General features: G+C 39.7%; 1 protein-coding gene across 1 annotated transcript in view; it reads right to left on the bottom strand.

Annotated features, from left to right (window-relative positions):
* suclg2 (succinate-CoA ligase GDP-forming subunit beta) overlaps positions 1 to 19,060 on the bottom strand; it is a 380,270-nt gene extending 361,210 nt beyond the window's left edge. The window contains exon 1 of the mRNA XM_072280534.1: positions 18,887 to 19,060. Within this exon, the coding sequence (XP_072136635.1) occupies positions 18,887 to 18,964 (78 nt within the window). The 5' untranslated portion in view covers positions 18,965 to 19,060. The remainder of the gene's footprint in view (positions 1 to 18,886) is intronic.
* Positions 19,061 to 23,051: the final 3,991 nt, after the last annotated feature.

The following is a 23,051-nucleotide window of genomic DNA, read 5'->3' on the forward strand; positions in this document are numbered from 1 at the left end:
GAATATAGTGGATTCAGCCTAGTACATCACGGGTAAACCTTCCCAACCAGTGAGCATATCTACATGAAACGTTGCTGTAGAAAAGCAGCATCCATCGTCAAAGCTCCTCACCACCCAGGCCATACTCTTTTCTCACTGCTACCACAGATTGAAGTTATAAGTGCCTCAGGACTCACACCACCTGGTTCAAGAACAGTTACTACCCCTCAACCATCAGGCTCTGGAACAAAAGTGGTTAACACTACACTCATTCAATCACTCTTACCTTGTTATTTCATGCTCATTACTATTGCTATTTATTTATACCTGCATTTCCACAGTTTGTAGTCCATTATCCAGTTTATTTACTGTTCTATAGATTTGCTACGTATGCCAAGCAGAAAAAGAATCTCAGGGTTGTATGTGGCGACATGTATGTACCCTGATAATAAATTTTACGTTGAGCTTTGAATTAACAGTCTCACATTCTGTAGATGCTGTAGGACTTGCTGAGTATTTTTAGCATGTTCCATTTTTATTTCATATTTTCAAAATCCAATATTTTGATTCTCAAGATTTAAGGAGGCTCTAAAAAGAGAAAGATTAATAAATTAGTAAATGAGGGTCAGTATGTCAAGGCAAAAACAAAAAAAGTACATGATGTACTGGTGAAGGTGAGATAAAATCATGGACAAATCTAAAATTGGAACAAGGACATGAGAGCCCATGAAATCTACCAAATGAGTAGATATTACTTTCCTTGAAAAGATCACTAGCCAATGTATGCTAAAGGAGACTCGGCTTCCTGAGGATAAAGGCTATTCAAACTGCAAAAGAAACTTACATCTGCAAAAAGCAGAACTATTGTATCGATACAATTGCTGCCATATCAGTCTGTGCTAATCTTGAGTACAGAAATGGAAGGCATCAGACAGTTCTACAAAGAAGCAATTTCTCATCAGCAATCTACTCAATGAAACGCCATTTGGGATTACTCAAAACTATACATCATTATAAATCCATGGATCAAACACAAGCGGAGTATAAGAGAAAAAAAGTGCCGGTCTTTGACATCAAAGTAGCACCTGACATTTTTGGAATAGATCAGCCCGAGTAAACATAATATAGGAAATAAGCACCAAAATAAGTCTGCTCCACCATTCACTAAGGCCATAGGTGATCTGGCCACCGACTCAGTTTCAATACCTGCCCTTTCCCCATAATCCTTAATTCCCCTGTGATGAAAAAAAATCTGCAGAACTGTGCCTTAAGTATATCTAATGAGGTAGTCGCTACGAATTCCCCAAGCAGAGAATTCCACATTTTCACCACTCTCTGGGAAAAGTAGTTTCTCATCTCCATCCCAAAACTCTTCCCCCAAATCATGAGGCCATATGCCTAGTTAGAGTCTCCGCAAGCAGTGGAAGTAACTTGACTGCCTCTATCTTAATTCTTTTATAATTTTTACATGATTCAATAAGATCATCTCTCAATCTTCTAAATTCCAGCTATTATAGCCTGAGGTGACTCAAACTCTCCTCATAGATTAACCATGTTCAGGAGGTAACCAGAGGTTCATCATGGGATCAGAAATGGAGAAGGTCAGCAACTTTAAATTCCTCAGTGTTATCATTTCGGAGAACTTGTCCTAGATGCAGCACGCAAGTGCAATTACGAAGGAAGCACAGCAGCGCCTCTACTTTCTTAGGAGTTTCCAAAGAATCAGCATTACATTTACAACTTTGACAAACTTCTATACATGTGTGGTGGAGAGTATATTGACTGACTGCATCACTGCCTGGTATGGAAACATCAATTCCCATGAATGGAAAATCCTACAAAAAGTAGTGGATACAGTCCATCACAGGTAAAGCCCTCACCAGGGCATTGTTACTTCACTTGGCCCATTACTGAACTGTTCCCACAACCTATGGTCTCACTTTCAAGGACTCCTCATTTCATGTTTTCGATATTTATTGCTCATTTATTTATTTATTTCTTCTTTCTTTTTGTATTTGCACAGTTTTGCACACTGGTTGCTCACCCTTTTGGTGCGGTCTTTCATTGATTCTATTACGGTTATTGAATTTATTGAGTATGCCTGCAAGAAAATTTATCTCAGGGTCGTATATGGTGACATACATGTACTTGGAACTTTGAACCTCATCTCCGGAATCAACCTTGCGAAGCTCCTCTGCACTGCCTCTAAAGCCAATGTGTCTTTCTACAAGGAAGAAAATCAGAACAGCATGCAGTACTCCAGATGCAGTCTCACCAGTACCACATACAGTTACAGCGTAACCTCCCCATTCTTAAATTCAAACAATAAAGGCTAAAATTCCATTTGCCTTCTCAATAACATTTTGCATCAGCAAACCAACTTATGCTGATTCATGCACTAGCACACCCAAGTCCCTCTGCAAAACATCATGTTGCAATCTTTCACAATTTAAGTAATCTCCTTAACTGCCCATCACCTCCCTCTGGTGCTCCTCCCCCTTCCCTTTCTTTCATGGCCTCTGTCATCTCCTATTTGATTCGCCCTTCTGCAGCCCTTTTATCTCTTTCACCAATCGATTTCCCAGCTCTTAATTTCACCCCTCTGTCTCTCACAGTTTCACCTATTACCTACTACCTTCAATTTCTTCCTCTTCTCCTCTCACCTTCTTACTCTGACTTCATCTTTTTTTTACTCCATCCTGATGATGGGTCTCAGCCCAAAATATCGACTGTTTTCTCTTTTCCACAGATGTTGCCTGGCCTGCCGATTTCCTCCAGCATTTTGTGTGTGCTGCTTGGATTTCCAGCATCTTCAGATTCAATCATTTAAATAATCTGATTTTCTATTTTTTTTACCTTTACCAACATTGCACTCCAACCATACTCTTGCCCACTCACAATCTATCTATATCTCACTGCAGAATAATCAGACAACATAGACGAGGATGGTCAGTGGCAAGTTGGGATAGCGCCTCTTTCACCTCAGATGGCTGAGCACGATTGAGACCATCCTGACTGGCTGTATCACTGCCTGGTATGGGAACTGTACTTCCCTCAATCGCAGGACTCTTCAGAGAATGGAGTGGACAGCCCAGCGCATCTGTAGATGTGAACTTCCCACTTTTCAGGAGATTTACAAAGACAGGTGTGTTAAAAGAGCACAAAGGATCATTGGAGACCCGAGTCACCCCAACCGCAAACTGTTTCAGCTGCTGCCATCTGGCAAACAGTACTGCAGCAAAAAAGCCAGGACCAGCAGGCTCTGGGACAGCCTCTTCCACCAGACCATCAGACTGATTAATTCATGCTGGTGCTACTGTATTTGTATGTTTATATTGACTATCTTGTCGTATACAATACTTATTATAAATTACTATAATTGCATAATTGCACATTTGAACAGATGTAACAACGATTTTTACTCATGTATTTGAAGGATGTAAATAATAAAGTCAATTCAATATTGGTTTATTGTTACATGTACCTAGATACAGTGAAAATCTGTTTTGCATGCCAGCCATACAGATCATTTCATCAGATCAGTTTTTTGAGGGAGTACAAGGGAAAATAGTGTAAGAGAATGTAGAATAAAAAGTGCTGCAGTAACAGAGGAAGTGCTATGCAGGCAGACAATAAGATGCAAGGTCCAAAATGAGGTGGATTGTGAGTCAAGTGTCCATCTCATCATACTAGGGGACCATTCAATAGTCTTATAACAGCAGGTTAGAAGCCTTCCTTGAACCTTGAGCTATGTGATTCCTGGCTTTTGATTCTACCTGATGTAAAAGGGGCAGAAGAGAAAATGTCCAGGGTGAGAGGGGTCTCTGATTATGTTGGCTGCTTTACCGAGGCAACGAGAAGGGGAGACACAGTCCATGGAGGGGAGGTCCATTGGCAAAACTAATCAATTTATAACAAACATCATGATCCTAATATTCATTTATAATTACAGACCTGCTGAATACTAAGAAAGAGAACTAAACAGCTAACACTGCCATCATACTTGTCCACTCCTACCACTACTGCCAAAGAATTTTTTCAATAATGAGCTCAATCATCGATAATTGTAAACAATTATTTTCTTCTCTTTTACACTTGCGTACTAGAAATGACATTAAACAACAAATGATACTCCACTTGGGCTCCCCAGGATTACTCAGAACTAGACATCATTACAGATCAATGGATCAAATGAGAATCACCTTCACTATTTTATTTCATGGATTCCAGCACAAGATTTACTGATATACTTAAAAAGCTCAGATCTTCCATCTCTGCTGACAGAAAGTCCATTATATTTCTGTAAAATGTGCAGAATGTCAGGTACAAAAACTTTGCATTTTCCTGGTCCATTTTCTGTATTTATACACTACAACATCAGAAGTGAGAACATTCACTGAGATTGAAGAGTGATCAGTTTCTTTCTCAATTCCTCGGGGAACAAAGCAAGATTTCCATTGCATTCAGGCTTGAAATGACCAGTGGTTAATAACACAAACGTGCCAGTCAATGATGCTGGTCAGCAAGAGATAATACTCCCTTGACACAACTTCCACACTGTGGAAATACACCCCCAGGTGAGCTACAATATTCAAGGCGGCGGTTCACCGTATCCTAAATTGCCCTCAACAGGTTATGCAATAAATGCCAGGCTTGTCAATAACGACCAGTTCTTAAAATTACTAAAACATCTCTATCAATCATTTTGCCCGTTTAACCTCTTCAACCTCAACAATCTTTCGTCATAAATATACCAAATTTTTGACACCAGACTTATGATTTAGTGGGAGGATTTGCGTTGTATAGTCAATGCTGCTGTCTCATAGCTCCAGGTTCATTCAGGCTTCTTCTACATTCCAAAGATGGACTAATAAGTTAAACTACCGCTGTAAAGTTCTCCAACTTAGGCCAGTGTAGGTCGGTGGCAATTGATGGGTATGAGGGAGAGAAGATAAATTACATGGGAGTGTGAGAATGCAACTAATGGGAATGTTCCAAGAGATCACATAGATCTGATGAGCCAAATCTACTGTAAGATTTAGAAATATAATTAGCAAGTATTCATCTTCAGTGTCCATTACAAAACTCTTCAGAGTTTTAGCATAACTGACAGAAGATCAGCATGTGACTCACTACAGAGTACCATTAACAAAAGAGATCTGGCTAGCAACAAAACTACGAATCTCCAGAAATCAACGTCGAAGCTCCAAGAAACAAAAGGCACAAGAAACAATGCAATGACAATATATTTTCATAGCTTAAACAAGGTCGATTACTGAGGAAATTAAAGGTTAAATCAACTGAAACATAATGGAGTCAAAATGGGAATTTGATGGGGTATTCAATTCAGCATGCCGTGCTGAAACATGTCTATTGTTTGGTGAGATTTGGGTTTCTGGTTTGTTATCAAAATGTTAACACTTTGTAATTTATTGAGATACAGCATGCCCTTCTGCCACACTGTGCAGGTTTAAACCTAGCCTAATCACAAGACAACCTACAATGACCAATTTACCTTCTAACCAAGACATCCTTGGAATGCGGGAGGAAACCTGAGCACCTGGAGAAAACCGTGTATTTGTGGGACCCACAGTAATGTGGAGCATATCAATGGACATTGGACAATGCCCCCCCCCCCAATTTTCGTATATTATGTTCATATTATTTTTATTCCTTTGGTTTGTTATTTTGTACATTCACAATTTGATTAATGTTCATTTGCACTAGCAATGGTAATATTTTAGTAGGTTAATTGATGGTTACAATGAATAAAGCTCACACAGGCATTTGGGGCAGCTGAGGGGTCCCTGGGGCACGGGAGCGCGAATGTGTCATTCAGTAGACAGAGATGGCCCTGCAGCATGCATGCTAAGCCGATGCGCTTGTGTTTCTGTATTTCCAGGTGAGCAAAAGTGGTGAAAAGATGTGTAAAAGTAATGACACAGATGTATGATGAATGTGAAAGATGAATGGACTGTGGATAATGCAAATATGAATTTTATATTGGATATTTGCAAGTTAATTCAAAGACCATGCTGTGTGAAAGTCACCTTGCAATTTGCTAGTGAGGAAAGTAGTGTAGCCACCTGTAGCCTGCTAGGATGTGAGTTGTGTGAGTGTGCAGAATATTGTCAGTGTGAGTGTGTTTTAAGTTACTGTTTTAAGTTATTGCTAAAGGGACATTTTATGTTTTATATAAGTGCAGAGTGAACGTGAATATTTAATGTCATTCAGTAGACAGAGATGCCCCTGCAGCATGCATGTTAAGCCTATGCGCTTGTGTTTCTGTATTTCCAGAAAGAAAAGTAAAGATGTTATTTTAAACTTCTGCATGCCTGGAAGTCCTTTTTTTTGTCCAAGTGTGCAACATATTCCACTGGGAGGGCATACAGGTGATGTCATAATTGAACTACGACACCCCAAACTGAAAAGCGTCACACTAACCACTATGCAAGTACAGCGTCCCAGGCATTAAAGCACAAATTTAAAGCAGTCTTTATAAAATGTACAAAGTTAAATAGGATAAGTATAAATGTATTAGTCAAATGCATGATTGAACTCTAAATTAATAAATTAGATTTTTAATTACAAAATTAATGCCAATTATTTTTTATAATTGCTTGACAGCCCTACTATTTATTAAATTAGAAATTACTTGAGAAGCACATCTTGGTAATGCCATGACCTCCAAAGGCTGCTCTCCCAGTTTTTGAACAGACTTTTAGTCCAATTAAGTATCTGGGAATAAGGAAAGATTATTGTGCCTCTAGAGTTCTCAAGACCCATACGTTTCACATGGCCAGAACTTGACTCAGTTAAAATTACAACAGGCAATAAAAAGAAAGCTATCGCAAAAAGTAAATTAATTTGGACAAGCAATAAAGGATTTAAAATATCTCAAACAGATTCTCTATCAATCTGAATGCTACGTCAGAAACAGAATCAGAATCAGGTTTGATATCACTGGCATATGCTATGAAATTTGTTGTTATACGCCAGCTGTACATTGCATTAAACAATTAAAAACCTACAGATTACAATAAGAAATAATAAAAATTAAATTCAATACTAGTTTAAAACAGTGCAGAAAAAAATTCAGGCAGCCTTCATGGATTCATTGTCCATTCAGAAATCTGATGGTAAAAGGGAAGGGGCTTCTCCTGAAACTTTGAGTGTATGTCTTCAGGCTCCTGTACTACCTCCTTGATGGGAGCAATGAGAAGAGGGCATGTCCTGGGTGATGGGAGTCCTTAATTATGGATGTCACCTTTTTTGAAGCATCGCCTCTTGAAAGTGTCCTCGATTTTGGGGAGGCTGGTGCCCTGATGGAACTGGCTGAGTTTACAACTTTCTACAGCTTTTTCTGATTCACTGCAGTGGCCCCTCCATATTACATGCTGATGCAACCATTTAGAATTTTTTCCCACACTAATCTGTAGAAATTTGCGAGAGTCTTTGGTGACATACCAAATTTCCTCAAAATCCTAATGAAATATTGTCACTGTTCACTCTTCTTTGTAATTGCATCAATATGTAGGACCCAGGTTAGGTCTTCAGAGATGTTGACACCCAGGAACTTGAAACTGCTCACCCTTTCTACTTCTGATCCCTCAAGGAGGATTGCGGTGTGTTCCCTCAACTCCTCCTTCCTGAAGTCCACTATCAATTCCTTTGTCTTACCAATGTTGAATGAATGGTGTTGCAGCAACAACCACTCATCCAGCTGATCCATCTTGCTCCTGTACTTCTCCTCATCACCTGAAATTCTGCCAACAATACTTGTGTCATCAACAAATTTATAGGCATTTGAGCTGTGCCTAGCCATGGGTGTAGAGACAGTAGAGCAGTAGGCTAAGGATACATCCTTAAGGTGCACCAGTGTTGGTTGTCAGTAAGGATGAGATGTTACTTCTGATCTGCACTGACTGTTGTCTCCCAGTGGAAAAGTCAAGGATCCAATTGAAGAGGAAGGCAGGGGGGGTCCAGGGCCTCTGCATTTCAATCGTACCCACAAACTGGCTCACTTTCCAATCTTCCTTTACCTTAAAGGGAAACTGCAGTTGTGCCCCAAATGCAGTCCAGGATGTGAGATTTTGAGTAATACTTTAAACATCTTAAAACAATGTTGCTTACTGAAGTACCGATGGCTGTGACTGTGGTTTTCAGTACTGTAGTAGTCCAAAACAGGAATATTTGATGATTCCCATCAGAGCAGCATGAAAAGAATCACCATTTATTGGCACCATCTTGAGGACAATATCCAGGCAACGTTCAAGGTAAATTTATTACCGAAGCAAATACATGTCACCATACACAACCCTGGGATTCATTTTATTGAGTACATATTAAAAAAAAAACACAATAACCACAATAGAATGAACGACTGCACCAACACCTCAGACAACCAATGTACAAAAGGCAACACAAAAAATATAAGAAATAATAATAAATAAATGAATAAGCAATAAATATTGAGAACTATAAGATAGAGCCTTTGTAAGCAAGTCCATAGGTTGTGGGAACAGTGAAGTGATGGGGCAAGTGAAGTTGTGTTAAGTTATCCCCTCTGGCTCAGGAGCCTGATGGCTGAGGGGTAATAACCGTTCGTGAATCTGGTAGTGTGAGCCCCGAGGCTTCCGTCTCTTCTTCCTGATGGCAGCATGAGAAGAAAGCATGACCTGGGTGGTGAAGGCCCCTGATGAATGGATGCTGCTTTCCTGCGACAACACTTCATGTAGATGTGCTCAAATGGTAGGGATGGTTTTAAAAGTGATGTAGGAATTTCTGTTCAAGAACAAATTGGTGTTTCCTTAACATGCAGTGATGCAGCCTGTTAACGTACTCTGCACTACACATCTAGATAGCCTACTCCTGCTCCTACTTCTTATGTTCTTATAGAAGTTAGAAGTTATAGATGTCACTGCCAACCTTTCCTTGTAACTGCACTTTCTGCTGGGCCCAGGACAGATCCTCTGCACTGAGGAAGTTAAAGATGCTGACCATCTCCAGCTCTGATCCCCTGATGAGGACTGGCTCATGGACCTCCAGTTTTCTCCTTTTGAAGTCAATAATCAACTCCTCGAACTTGCTGACATTGAGTGAGAGTTTGTTGTTGTGGCACCAGCCAAATTTTCAATCTCCCCTTCATATGCCAATTCGTCATCACCTTTGAGTTGACCTACAACAGTGGTGTCATCAGCAAACTTAAATATGGTATTGGAGCTGTGCTTAGCCACACAGTCTTAATGTAAAGCAAGTAGAGCAGGTGACTAAGCACACAGCCCTGTAGTGTATCTGCACTGATGGAGAATGGAGAGACGTTGTTGCCAATCCAAACTGATTGGGGGTCTGCAAGTGAGGAAATAGAGGTCCAATTGCACAAGGAGGTATTGAGCCCAAAGTCTTGAAGCTTGTCGATTAGTTTTGAGGGGATGATAATATTGAATGCTGAGCTGTAGTCGATAACGAGCATTCTGATCTATGTGCCTTTGCTGTCCAGATGTTCCTGTGTTGAGTGAAGAGCTAATGAGATGGCATCTGCGCGGATCTGTGGTGCCAGTAGGCAATTGGAGCAGATCCAAGTCACTTCTCAGGCAGGAGTTGATATGTTTCATCACCAAGCTAACAGAACACTTCATCACTATGAATGTAAGTGCCACTGGATGATAGTCCTTAAGGCAGATTACCATGTTCTCTTTAGGCACCAGTATAAGTGAAGTGTGCTTAAAGCAGATGGGTACCTCAGACTGCCAAAGTGAGAGGTTAAAGATGTTATCGTACACTCCAGCCAGTTGATCAGCACAGGTCTTTAGTACTTGGCTAGATACCCCATCTGGCTGGATGCTTTCCACAGATTCAATCTCCTGAAGCATTCCCTCAACTGTAAAGTTCTACATACAAATAGATAAACAATTTCAGTAAACAGTTGTCATTTACACTTTTCCATAGGTGCAGCCTGGCGAGTTCCTGAAGCATTTTGCGTACGTTGCTTTGGATCTCCAGCAACCACAGATTTTCTCATGTTTGAAATTATTTCAGTGTTCCATGGTTTCAAAAAAAAAAGGCACAAGAGATATCAGTACCCAACCACACAGAGCACTGATTCATTAGATTACTCTTGGTCCTGAAGTCCAAACGCTCAAGCACTTCCCCAAGTGAACTTTAAAAAAAAAGATATCCATTTGCGCTGCATGCCACTGTGCTGTGAACATGGCATAAAAATCCTGTTCCTTCCTGGCACTCCCCTAGCAATGAAATGATGTCATGACTGAAGAGCTCAGGATGAAGTGAGCTCATGAGGCAATGTACAGAAGCTGTGCTTCAGGGCTGGTGTTAGATGAGTGGAGGCAAGCTGTTCAGTGGCTCTGTATTGGGATGCAGGGCTAAGGGCTGCATGCTGACTAGAATGTGAATGCTGGGCAGTGCCAGAAATGGTAGCACTTGCTGTATTTGTGAACAAACTGCTGGTTCCTACAGTTTCTCTCACCAGTTCCCACTAAATGTGCTGTTGCTTTCCCCCTCTCTTTAGCCTCATGGCACTGATTTCTCTGTGGCAGTAAGCTCAACAAGGGTTGCTGACATGGCCCAACAAACATCAGACCTCATAAGGCAACCACTGCCAAGTCGCTCACTTCATAATGAGCCATACAGCAATGTGATCACTTCAATCATTTCACTGCCCAGCACAGGGCTGAGCTCTCAACCAGGTTCAACTACAGTGCAGCAAGAGCAAGGTTTACAACACAACAGCACTGTCACTAAAGCATCTCTGCTATAATTGCCCTCTTTAACATGGATTCCACTTTTGCTCTCATTCATGAGATTGCATTCTTCACATGCAAAGAGGTACCACTGTATTGAGGAATGCCCTTAGTAATATACCAATCGATGCTTGGAAACTTAATAGCTTGTGCTCCTTCCCCACCCTTCACCTTGTTATCTTGGCTTCTGCCCCCTCCATTTCCAGTCTTGTTGAAGGGTCTCAGCCTGAAATGTTGACTGCTTATTTCCCTCCATAGATGCAGCTTTTCGTACTGAGTTGTGTGTGTTGTCCTGGCACATGTTTCTCTTTGTTGTCCAATACCATGTCCATCAGAGCACCTTCATGGCTGCTCAAGAGTAAGTTTACCAGCAAGAGTCAGCAAAATTATTTCTTAGCCTTTGCAGTTTTTCTCCCAAGTTACTCTAACTTTTACTATTTCTGGAAAGTTGTACTGCTTTGATTTCATGTTCTGTTTTGACATTTTCCAAAGAAAAATGGAATGTTGAAAAGTGATCAGGAGCAGTGAGCTCCATTGTAAACTGTGTCACCGCTTAATAAACAGCTCATAATGTGCCATTGTGAAGTTAATCTTGATTTCCCAGCTTCAAATGCCTCATCTCACTTTCCAAAGTAAGAGCATCTGAGTGATGCAAATTGACACAAATTCTGTTAATCAGTGATTCAAATGACACAAATTTCTTGCTTTTTTCTGAAACGAAAACTGGAAACATTCAGCAGGTCAGACTGCATCTGTGCAAAGAGAGACAGAATTAAGTTTTCAGATCTGAAAGGAATGTTTCCAGGATTTCTGGTTTTATTTCAGATTTACAATATTTGTGATTACAGCAGATTCCGGCTATCAGTTAACTGGAACAGCCACCTATTTGGAACAACTCTTAAACAACAAACACTGATCAAGAAAATAACCAGGATTCCCTTTGTTTATTTGGGACACTCTACACATAATTGGGACAGGAGACTAGTACTGAACATTTTCTTACAAGTGCCAGTTGTGTGGCCTACACTACATTACCAAAGTAGTTAGACACTACATTGTGCTTAAAGTGAACAGATTTTAAATAGTGTCACTTCTGTGCTTGTGTTCAAAAGCAGTGATTTTTGTCACTGATAGTGGGCAAGAAATAAACAGCAAGATAACTCAGAACAGTTTTGCTCACTGCAGTGTCAAGCATTCAGGCTTGGAGATGCCAGAAACGGCCAAGAGTGAAAATGAAATGACTTCACTACTTCAACAAGTTAGGAACTACAATCATTTTGAATGTTACAATGAATATGGAGATTTGGAGGATGTGATCCTCTAAAGCACTGTATGAAGGCAGTTCACTTATCTGCACTAGGTGTCTGTACTGATTTTGTTTATTTACAGTCACAAGGACACATCAGCGTACATTGAATGAATCCCATCGTTATTTATTAACTAATACACAGTTTTAGTTTTGGTAGTGCTCTAATTTAATTTGTATTTCATTTAAATCATAATTTGTTACTCTACTCTGTTTGTCTTTTTTTAAATATACCTTTATTTCCATGAACTTCAGCTAATTGGGGCAGCCACTTCATTGGGCCAAATTGTATTGGTTCCGATGTGTCCCAATTAACCAGAATGCACTGTATTTTGATTTTCTTTTATTTTGCTGTCAAATCCTTATAGCCAGATTCTGAAAATAACATTCTCTTGTCTGTAATACTGGCAGCTTCCAAAAGCAAATATGTTACACAAACTTCACCAGCTCATACTGGAATCAAAATCTTAATAAAATCTAAAATTATCTACAGATACACTTTCTGGCATGGGCAAAGGCTTTCACCAAAACCACCCCCCCCACCGCCCCCCATATTGGCCTGATCACGTTTCATGGGCTTAATCGCATTTTCAAAAGAAACTGATGTCTTCAAATGCAAGGCTAACCATAAAGAAAATCGTACTCGGCCAGATTTTATTTCAGCAAAGCATCAGACATTTTCTTCGTTTGTAACTCTCAAAAAGACACGCACAAAGCTTGAAACTGCAAACTAATTGGGTACAACAAGTGAAAGAGAGAACTTGTGAATGGGAGAAGCAGCAAAATATCTACTGGACTAATTAAATATGATTGGTAAATAAACTAAAGAGACTAAAAAGGACAAGTTCAATGCTAAACTAGAAGGCTAACAAAGACATTGAAAGAGATATTGGATTGAGAGAGAGAAAAGGGGGAAATAGCAGTTTTAAAATTTACACATCCAAAAATTCAAAACTTGATACCTGTACTTTCTGTTCTAGGCACGCTGGCCAACACCAATTCACGCATGTTGTTTAAAGAGGGCTTATGCTCGAAATGACTAAATGAGATGTTATAGTGAGCTTGATGTGTAATTAATGAGGAAATGAGCCGTTCCTAAGGAAAACAGAGGGACTACAGCCAAGGCGCAGTCATTATGAAGCAAAAAAAAAGGGTGCAACAGAAATCAAGACAGCAACTTCTGTATATTCAGACTTAATAAGGCATCCAATGCTCTTCTACAGATGGACCATTTATGTACACATCAGGCACCATTACCCTGGCTGTTATTTTGACAATAAACTTTGTTAATGGCAGCTTTTCAGCAAGATCATTTTCTGCATCTAATGCTCAATCAATGTAGTCAAATAGATCCTGAATTTGGTTAATATTCAAATTAGTCATTTATTGTGTGCTTCAACTGTTTAAAAAAAATTGCTGATGCATCAGATTTGACTATATTCTCCACTTTGCAGGCAGCTGATTTTATAAGTTTGATTTTTTTAAAATCCATCAATTGCATAATGCAATTAAGTCTAAATCATTTTAAAGCAATTTGCCCATTAGCTAAATTTTGCTCACATTAGTTACTGCAGAGTCAAAATATTATGTCCAGGATTTTCACTTAGTACTATTATACCTGGTCATGTGTCAAATTATAGATGTTTAAAAATGCAATAAAATTTCTCCTGTAAATAGTGGCATCTACTCATACATCAGAAAAGTGACATCTTAAACATTATACACTCATGACAAGAATATGACTTGATTGCTGCCAGCTAAGCGGCTGACACATAAAAATTCATCGCCATGCTTAGGAACCTGCAAGGCAAATTATTGTTGAGTTCATATAACTGAAGGTACATACATCTTCTTGGAAAGAAAATATAGTATATCCAGGTTCAAGGCATTTCAAAGCTCAAGACTTCATGTGCACAGAACTTGAACTGAATGAAGGCACACAGTTGAGTAGGAGTGGAAAACATTGTGTTCCTTATTTACAACAACCCTGTCAAATTAGATACCACACTGCAGGATGCCAAAGACAGAAAACAGACTTGCTACTTCCAGTAACACTTCTATCCCTCCAGGCAGATCAATGAGTCTGATTGACAGGTTAATTACAAACTATACCTTGGAGTACTGAAATGTGGTTAACTCACCTGCTAGATTTGAGTTTGCCAGAGGTAACAGACTCAATGCAATCTTCTAACAATAACTTACATTTATATGGAAATGTTAACAGAGGGAAAATATCCACAGCCTTTTACAGAGGTTATTAGCACAAACTGGTTTTCATGAATTTGACAAGTTTACTCCAAAATAACATTACTATGCATAACAAGCTTTGGTAACTTGAGGCTCTAGCAGCATTATTAAACAAAATATTAAAATGGATCTAATCTTTTGAATGTCTTTCCACTGCCTGAGAGAACTTTCATTATGGATTTATTTCTTAAACTTCCTTCAATTTCCAAAATACATTGAATCACTTTTAAAACTATTTTAAATAATAAAACTATCAAGATAGCTGAAGGGAAAATTAGTTGAGGCACACAAAATTATGAGAGACGTATTTCAACAGATCAATAATTATGAGAAGTAGATTTAGGATAATTGGTAGAAGGGATAATGAGAAGTTGTTGAATTTGTTTTTCTTTAACAAATGGTGGGGTTTGAATACTAACTGGCTGAAAGTGTAGTGAAGTACAAAGATAATTTTTTAAATATAAAGAACCTAGATGAACACTGAATATGCCATTACGTACAATGCTACATTCCATAAACAGGGAAGTCAGATTTGTCTCAAGAACATTATTTTCTTAGTCACACCACGCACGATGGACCTAGTGACCTCCTTTACAAAATCATGAATATTAACAGCACCAATATAGCAATCAGTACGTATGTTACTGTTATCTGTTGTTCTACACGTCTTCATTTCATTAAAACATAGTACAGTACAGGAATAGGCTCTTCAGGCCAAGTCTGTACCTACTAAATGCCGCTTAAATGTTACTTCTACATCTGCCTCTACCACGTTCCTGCCATCATGTTCCAGGCTTCCAGCACAATGACATTGGCCTTGCAAAACTGCTTTAAAACTCTCCCCCCTCCCACATTTGACCTATTCCCTCTAATAGATGATCCTGGGTCAGTCAGTCAATGGGTACCATCCCGAATCCGGGGTTGGTGGCTATGCACCTCCATCTTCTTCGATCTTGCACTCTTTTTCTGGCCTCAGCATAACTCAACCCAGTCCATTGCCTCACATTATTGTACCAAGTGGTTCGCTGCCTTCCTCTTTCCCTCTATCATCCCTTCCAATAACAATTTCTGCAGTCCACCACCTCTTAACAAGTGCCCGGCATATTCCAGCTTCCTTTTCTGCACATTCTTCAGCAACTCCTTTTCTCTCCTCGATCTCTTCAACACTTCCATATTACTGACCACCATCACTCATCTAATTTTCTGCAGTCTCCTTAAACACCACATTTCAATGCCTCCAGTCATCGTTGCGCTTCCTTGCATAAGGTCCACGATTCGACTCCATACAACAGACTGCTCCAGACGTAGCATTTCCAAATTCTACAACGCAGCCCAAGGTCTAACCTCTTGCCACACAGCATGTCACTCAGGCTCCAGAATGTTGATCTTGCAATCTCAATTCTTCGTCTAATTCCTGTATCACATTTCCCATCCTCTGTGACCATCTGTCCCAAGTACACAAACTTCTTGATTTGCTCTATGCCTATGCCATTAATTTTGATACTGATCTTGGAGACTTCTTTCTTCCATGATACTACCATCATCTTCGTCTTTGCAGCATTTATTTTCATTCCAAATCGTTCTCCTTCAGCATTTATCTCATCTACTATTGAGTAACTCGTCCTCAGTCTCGGCTAACAACTCTGAATCATCTACATACCTCAAGTTCACTGTCACTCCACCAATTTGGACACCAGCTTCATCATTCAACACCCTGAAGATTACCTCTGAGTAAATGTTAAATAATAAAGGGGAGATAATGCAGCCCTTGCAAACCCCTTTTTGGATCTCAACTTCCGGTGAATTCCCACCACTAGTTCTTATCACTGTCTTCTGATGCCAGTACAGACCCGCATCAGTCAAACATCTTTCCCATCCAGCCCCAGTGAGTTCAGGCAATTGACCAGCTGTTCATGATTGACTCAGTCAAAAGCTTTCTCATAATCCAGGAAGCACATGTAAATGTCTTTTTTTTTTCTAGACCTCGTTCCACAATCATTCATAAATTAAAAATCCCTTCACGGGTACCCTTACCCGGTATAAATCCGCTCTGGCACTCAATTTCATTAAGAACTGTCCTTTTTATTCTGCTTAGAAGTATTAATAACAAGTTCTTGGAGGCCTCCAAGATCCTTGGTAAAAGACTATTTACCCTCTTTATGCTTCATAATTTTATGAGCTTCATCAGAATGCCTCCCCAGCCTCGAATGCCCCTGACAAAACAATCCAAGTTTGTCCAGTCTTTTCATGTAACTAATACTCTTCAATCCAAGCAGCATCCCAGTGAATTTCTTCTGTATCCTCTCCAAAAATTCTGCATCTTTCCTAGGATACGGCAACCTGAATACTCCAAATGTGGTCTAACCAAAGTTTTAAAGGTTTTTAAGTTTTATCTTCCAATAGTTCATGTTTTCACCCTTCAACTATTTTGTTAACAGCAATCTACTGTGACATTCCACTGTTCGAAATATTAAGAGAGACTGCAATGGAGTCCAAACAAATCCACCAATGTCAACACAAAGCAAACAGCTAGGTCATCATGGGTGCAAATTTTAGTATCATCATTTGCAACACTGCACAATTTGCTGAGAAAATATGACTAGTGACATATTTATCTTAATCTTTCAGTTTACTTTTATTAATATTGGGATCTGAGGAAAAGCCAAGATTTAGACATGTTTATCTTATGGCTTATGCTTTTTTTTTCCCCATTCAGGGAAATAAGGCACCGTTTTCAAATTGAGGTAAATGTTGTGTTGTCCAGCACTACAATCATACTAAATAGGAGACCCTCAGAACTAGTCTGGAATCTCTGGAGACTAATAAAGTACTTTTGATCATTAAAGTCTGAAAAACACCATCTCAATCAACAACCACATCGCCTGATCATCAGACACAAGTAGCAGAATTAGGCCATTTGGTTCACAGAGCCTGCTCTGCCATTTCATCATAGCTGATTCATTATCCCTCTCAACCCCATTCTCCTGGCTCTTTCCTATAACCTTTGACACCCTTACTAATCAATCCCATCATCTATCATTTTAACCTAATTAAGGGATCAGTCCTGATTTAATGAAGAATGCAGAAGGGCATGCCAGGAGTGACAGTAGACATACCTAAAAATAAGATTCCTTAGTGTAAGTGCAAAGGACACCTGTATATTAAAAGGTTTGCAAGAGTTAAGCATACAGCCATTGGAACTAGAGCTGCCACATCTAGTAGTGAATGATGTGGCACCTGCAAAACTTTACACTGTCCGCAGTGCACAAATTAGCAGCATTGTAGAACAGTCTTCATTTTACAAATGTGCAGCTTCCACTAACTCTCAAAAAGCTTGAAATTATATTGGGCAAAGTGCATTGTTTGTTCATGCATCACTAACATATCCATTCCCTTCACTACCTTTACATTATGGCTGTAGTATAGAGCTGTACGCAAAAAAAAATACACTACTGTTACTTGTCTAGATTGTAGCTCAGTTTCATGTGCCATTAAGAGCAAATGATTTCCAGTTGGATTCTTCACTTTCGGCTATTAAGCAGGGTTAAGAAACACTTGTTTCCACTCTAGGTCAAAGATATAGGAAATGTGGTCAACAAAGGTGTTTTGAAAGGAACATCTTAAAAGGAATGGTGTAATGCCAGGCTGGAGAAAAATGCAGAAATAGGATGTCCTTGAGAAAATGTTCGATTTGAGGTGTTGCTTAACCTTATACTTAAAGTAGGTAGTGAACATAGTGGTGAGGGGTGAATAAAATACAGGTTTCCTGCAGAAGAGTCTCAGCCTGAAACGTCTACTGTAATCTTTTCCATAGAGGCTGCCTGTCCTGCTGAGTTCCTCCATCATTTTGTGTGTGTTGCTTGGATTTCCACTATCTGCATATTTTCTCGTGTTTTTTTTTTCAAATGTTGATTCTCGAATTTAGAGCGTGGCAGCGGGCAAGAGATAATAGTACTGGTCTATTAAGTGATTATTCACTGAACCGTTGACGGTGCATCCCACATAAAATACCAGATACACAGGTTCTCTCCACTCAGTGAAGAGCAGACGTTGATTTTAATACCGGTGCTAAACTGTTGCACGCTACGGTCAGGGAAAACCAGCCGGATGCCAAAAGTTTTGCAGCCCCGCGCGAAGTTAAAACGGTGGAGCTTTCACCGCGTTCGAGAACCCTCGTACTCTGATGAAAGGTCACAACTCCAAGCTCTGGTGCAAAATCTATGAACATTTCTTCATATTAACGATTAAAACACTTTGCAACACCTTTTACTGCAAACCGATCTCTTTAAAAGTACGAGGTGTCTCGTCCGCGATGAGCTCGCAGTGTGCAAGGAGCGGCAGGTCGGCCCATATAGCCTGCTGAAGTACGTCAGTAAACTTTCCAGCTTCAGCACTGGAGACCCGGCCGCCCGATTCACCGATTGCCGAGAGGGCAGAGGGAAGTCATCTCTCCTGCTCCCCAGTCGGCACCGGGGCCTGCGGTCCGGGGCCGATAACTGAGAGCGGGCCCAGAGCCCACGCGATCCACACCTTTCCCCTTTCTCTTCCCCTCAACCCCCGGCTCGGCTGTACCCCAGCGGTAGCTGCGACCAACCTGGCGTGTGTGCCGAGCGGCGCATCCCGCCGACGCCCTCAGCGTTCTCGCTGCGTGTCCTGTGAGGCAGACCGCCATGCTGCCGGGATGAGATGAGAGCGGAGTAACTGTGTGAAGCTGAAGCTCAGGCAGAGGCTAGAACCGAGGCCTGCCCCTCCTCTTCCCGGACCGCCACAGGAGCTGTCTCCCATAAAGCCCCATCCTCCTAAACACAACCACTAATAATAACACAGCCTCCTCTCGATGGCACCAAATTTAAAATGGGTATAATAACACAACGTTGTCAAGGCAGCATTGATAGAGTTACTTGAAAAGCTTAGTGGATTTCCTTTGGAATTAGACCAATGGAACCAGTGTTAGTTCAGATAAAATAATTGTGCCGGCCGCATTAGACAGAAAATCAAATTTTGCATCCAATTCAAACCTGGTGAACTGAGCGTACCAATAGTATTGCTTTTTATATATTGTTGTACTTAGGTTCATTGTAAGAAGCACTCCAAAGCAAAGCAGATGGATCATGTCACTTCCCAAACCACTCATCTGCCCTCCAACCTCTCCCTGTCCAGTTTATTGGAACAATTTGAGGCCCTGTTTCAGCCTCATCAGTCACCCCAATAATTAAAAACATTATGCTGGTCATTGTGCTTGGATGAAGTTTGACTGTCTTTAACAAAGAATGTTTAATTTGTAGATCAACTGTTACTTGGCTTTAGAGCAGCCCATTTAACTTATAGTCTTGCAAGATAAATGACTGGTTAAATTTAATAAAGTGTAATACTGTACATTTTGAGATATTTTGCATGAAAGATCAATTTTATACAGAAATAAATGGTGTGGTACCTGAAACAAAGTCAAAGCAGAATCCAATAAAGTACCAAATAAAACGAACTGAATAAATATCTATGAGAAAAATATTTAAAAAGAATGAGCAAGTGAAATTCTTACAAAACATCAGCAAAGGTTCACTATGCTAAATAGCCCATATTATAAAACTCATTCACGAACGTCTACTTTCATTGTAGCTGTTCCATACTTGAATGTGACAAGTTATTTGTTCATTTATCTTTTAGTATTATCAGCAAAAAATGTGGTATAAAAGATAGATTTGTTTCATCAAGGGCATTAACTCTAATCTATATTTTAGGATTTAACAAGGATTACTTGGTTCACCCAGTGTGCCTCGTCAAGGAACACTACTGCCAAAATGCCTTTTTGCCATCATACCCTTCACCCAATGATATGATACAGGTAAAAATGGAAAAATGTTGTTATTTTATGAAAAAGAAAGATTCTAGGAAATTTCATTGATCATCAGAATAAATCAAACATGTAGGAATTTGCAATGTTTGGTGCCAGCAGTTACAGCTGTCCTCTCATCTGCCTTTATTAGTAACGTTGGATCTGGTGATATTTATCTAGAGGTTCTTCAGAAGTCAAGAATGAGGTGTAAAACTTGTTTGTTATGGCCATTTTATTAAGTGCACAAGAACAGAGAATGAATCAAGAAAGAAAAAGAACAAAGAAGTTGGGATTGCCCTAAAATGCAAACCATTACCATATTTTCTGGGATTGGCCTGTTATCAAAGACAAACACAATGCCTTACAAGACATTTTTAAATGTCAAGTACCCTTGGAAAGTAAGACCATATACTTTGGGTATATACCTCAAGAATGGTTGAAAAGAGATAAATATTTAATGAATATACTGCTGGTGGCTGGTAAAAAGACTCTTACCAGGAAATGGTTATCACAGGAGAGCCCAACTTTGGAAATTACAATGGGCATTTACAAAATGGAGAAGGTAACAGCATCTGTCAATCATAAATTGAAATAATTTGATTCATACTGGGAAAAATGATTTAACTACATAACACCCCATAGGCCTGATTTTATGCTCACAAATCAATGATTATGTTGTTAAAAAAAGATCACTCCCTACTTGTACATAGTTTTCCTTTTGTTTGTTCTTTCTTTTCTATAAGTGTATACCTCAGATAATTACTATGGAGATTTGTGGCAAACATGAATATATGATATATACATACAGTATCTGAAATACATCTTATGGAAATGTTTGTATGATGCTGAATTTCAATAAAAAATAAATTATAAAAAAAGAAGTTGGGAATGCCCTATGGTAGAAAAAATGCTCAGACTAAAGAGATATCAATAAATTTCAGGCTGCAGAGAAACTTCTAGAAAAATACAGAATCAGCTATACCACAATTACTGAAATTTAATCAAACAATTACACGGAGACACATGATTATATAAAAATTATGAGCATGCATAGGAAAGTTGAACTACCAAGAAAAAATAACTATTCTACAGCCCAATCCAACAATAACGATGTTTGCAATTCCAAATCAAGTGCTTCTTTGGTATTCCTACAAATCCTTTTCCTTTATTCAAAAGTGCCAGGAGACTGGAAAGCAGATAGCTTCCCATGCGCTATGGAGCTGTGGACTGAGATGATTCGAGCACTAAGTAAACTTGCCTTTGTATAGCTTACATTATCTCATATGTTTTACTGGTGTTTTTCCAGGAGAGGAAAAGCTGTAGGACTGTCATGTGCTGCTGTCCTGAGTACGTAATGGCTTTGAGCCCCAGTGCTGAATAATTGCTTCAGTATCATTGTTATCTTTGTTAGGGTAACTGCAGTTAAGGAGCAGTGGGGCAGATTACCATGTTAAAATTAACAATACAGTGAAGATTATGGCTCTGTGGCTATAAAGGGATATTCGGGTAACTTTGTAGTTTGTCCCCTTGTCAGACATCCCACCCAGCAAAAACTCATTTCAAGGAGATAGCGCCACCATTTCCGGGAGGTAGCACACCTGCCCCTTGCAACCCCATATCCTCCCTGCTCCCCCTCCCCCCCCGCCCCCGGTCAACCTCCAAGGGCGCATGTATACGGGACATTTGATTATGAAAGAACACAACAATTTATTCGACACATATTGAAACTATTTACATATATATATATATTCCTTGCTGAGTATTTTGTTGGCAATCTCAATGCTAATGCAAATAGCTTTTCTATTTCTTTTGCAAACTTCCTTGTACTGTGATGTGGCTCTGCTGAAAAGAACTGTGAAATACTTGAGCAACCTCCCCTGCAATTAGCCTCCCTAATATGTTGTGGTCCCTAAAAGAAATAAAAGCATAAGGTGTACCTTTATTATATTATCTTATGTAATACTTTGTGTAGTGATTTTGTCTATTCTGTAAACCAATCTGTAATCTGTAAACTGCGTATATGCAGAAAATGTGACATTAAACTATGTATTTATATATTATCATGGAGTCGTTTTTAATTCTATTACAACTTTAAGCACGTCTACAGGGAGTTTGGCCTCATCACGTAGGACATTAATAGAGTAGCTCCTTAGCAGCTCGCCAGCTAGTTTAAATAACGTTAGCTATGCTAATGAACGAATGACACATGTTAAACTCACCTCAACATGTCTTTTACAGCCCTAACCCACCATGGGTAATAGAAAAGTCACTGTTGCAAACAGTGCAGCGAGCAACACTGTCATTATTTTTGACCCCTATTAGGCAGGGGCACATTTTAGTGCAGTCTGGGGTGAAGTGCGTTTTATACTTTCGTCTTTTTTGAAGCACTCTGCCATGGCGGTACAGAACACTAAACTGAACTGTTGGAGAGACAGAGGTCGACTGTAAAGCCCGCCCACAGAGAAAACTGATAGGTCTACTTATCACAAAGAGAGACCAATCAGGATGCTCGCTCCCGCTCTCCCTCTCATTTCCAGGATATTGTATATAATTTGCGGGCATCAGGGAGCTGCTATTAATATGCCGGAGACTCCCAGAACTTCCAGGAGAGGTGGGATGTCTGCTTTGTGATCTTGAGCTAGTAGGACATTGTTAACCTCACCACTCTTCACAGTTACTGCAGGAAAAATGGCAGCCAATTTTAGCATAATTCCCACAAGCAACTGGATGATATTGACTAGAAGATCAGTTTAATACTGTGGATTGGGAGATAAACATTGGCCAGGACACAGGGGACAACTGCTCCTCTCTTCATCAATGTAACATCATGGAATCTTTTATGACAGAAGAACAAAAATGGCCTTAATGTAATGCCTCATCTGGCAAACAATTTTGCACTTAACACTCCTTAGTGAAGCTTGAGCAC

Source organism: Mobula birostris, chromosome 16, assembly GCF_030028105.1.
Source record: "Mobula birostris isolate sMobBir1 chromosome 16, sMobBir1.hap1, whole genome shotgun sequence".
NCBI lineage: Eukaryota > Metazoa > Chordata > Chondrichthyes > Myliobatiformes > Myliobatidae > Mobula > Mobula birostris.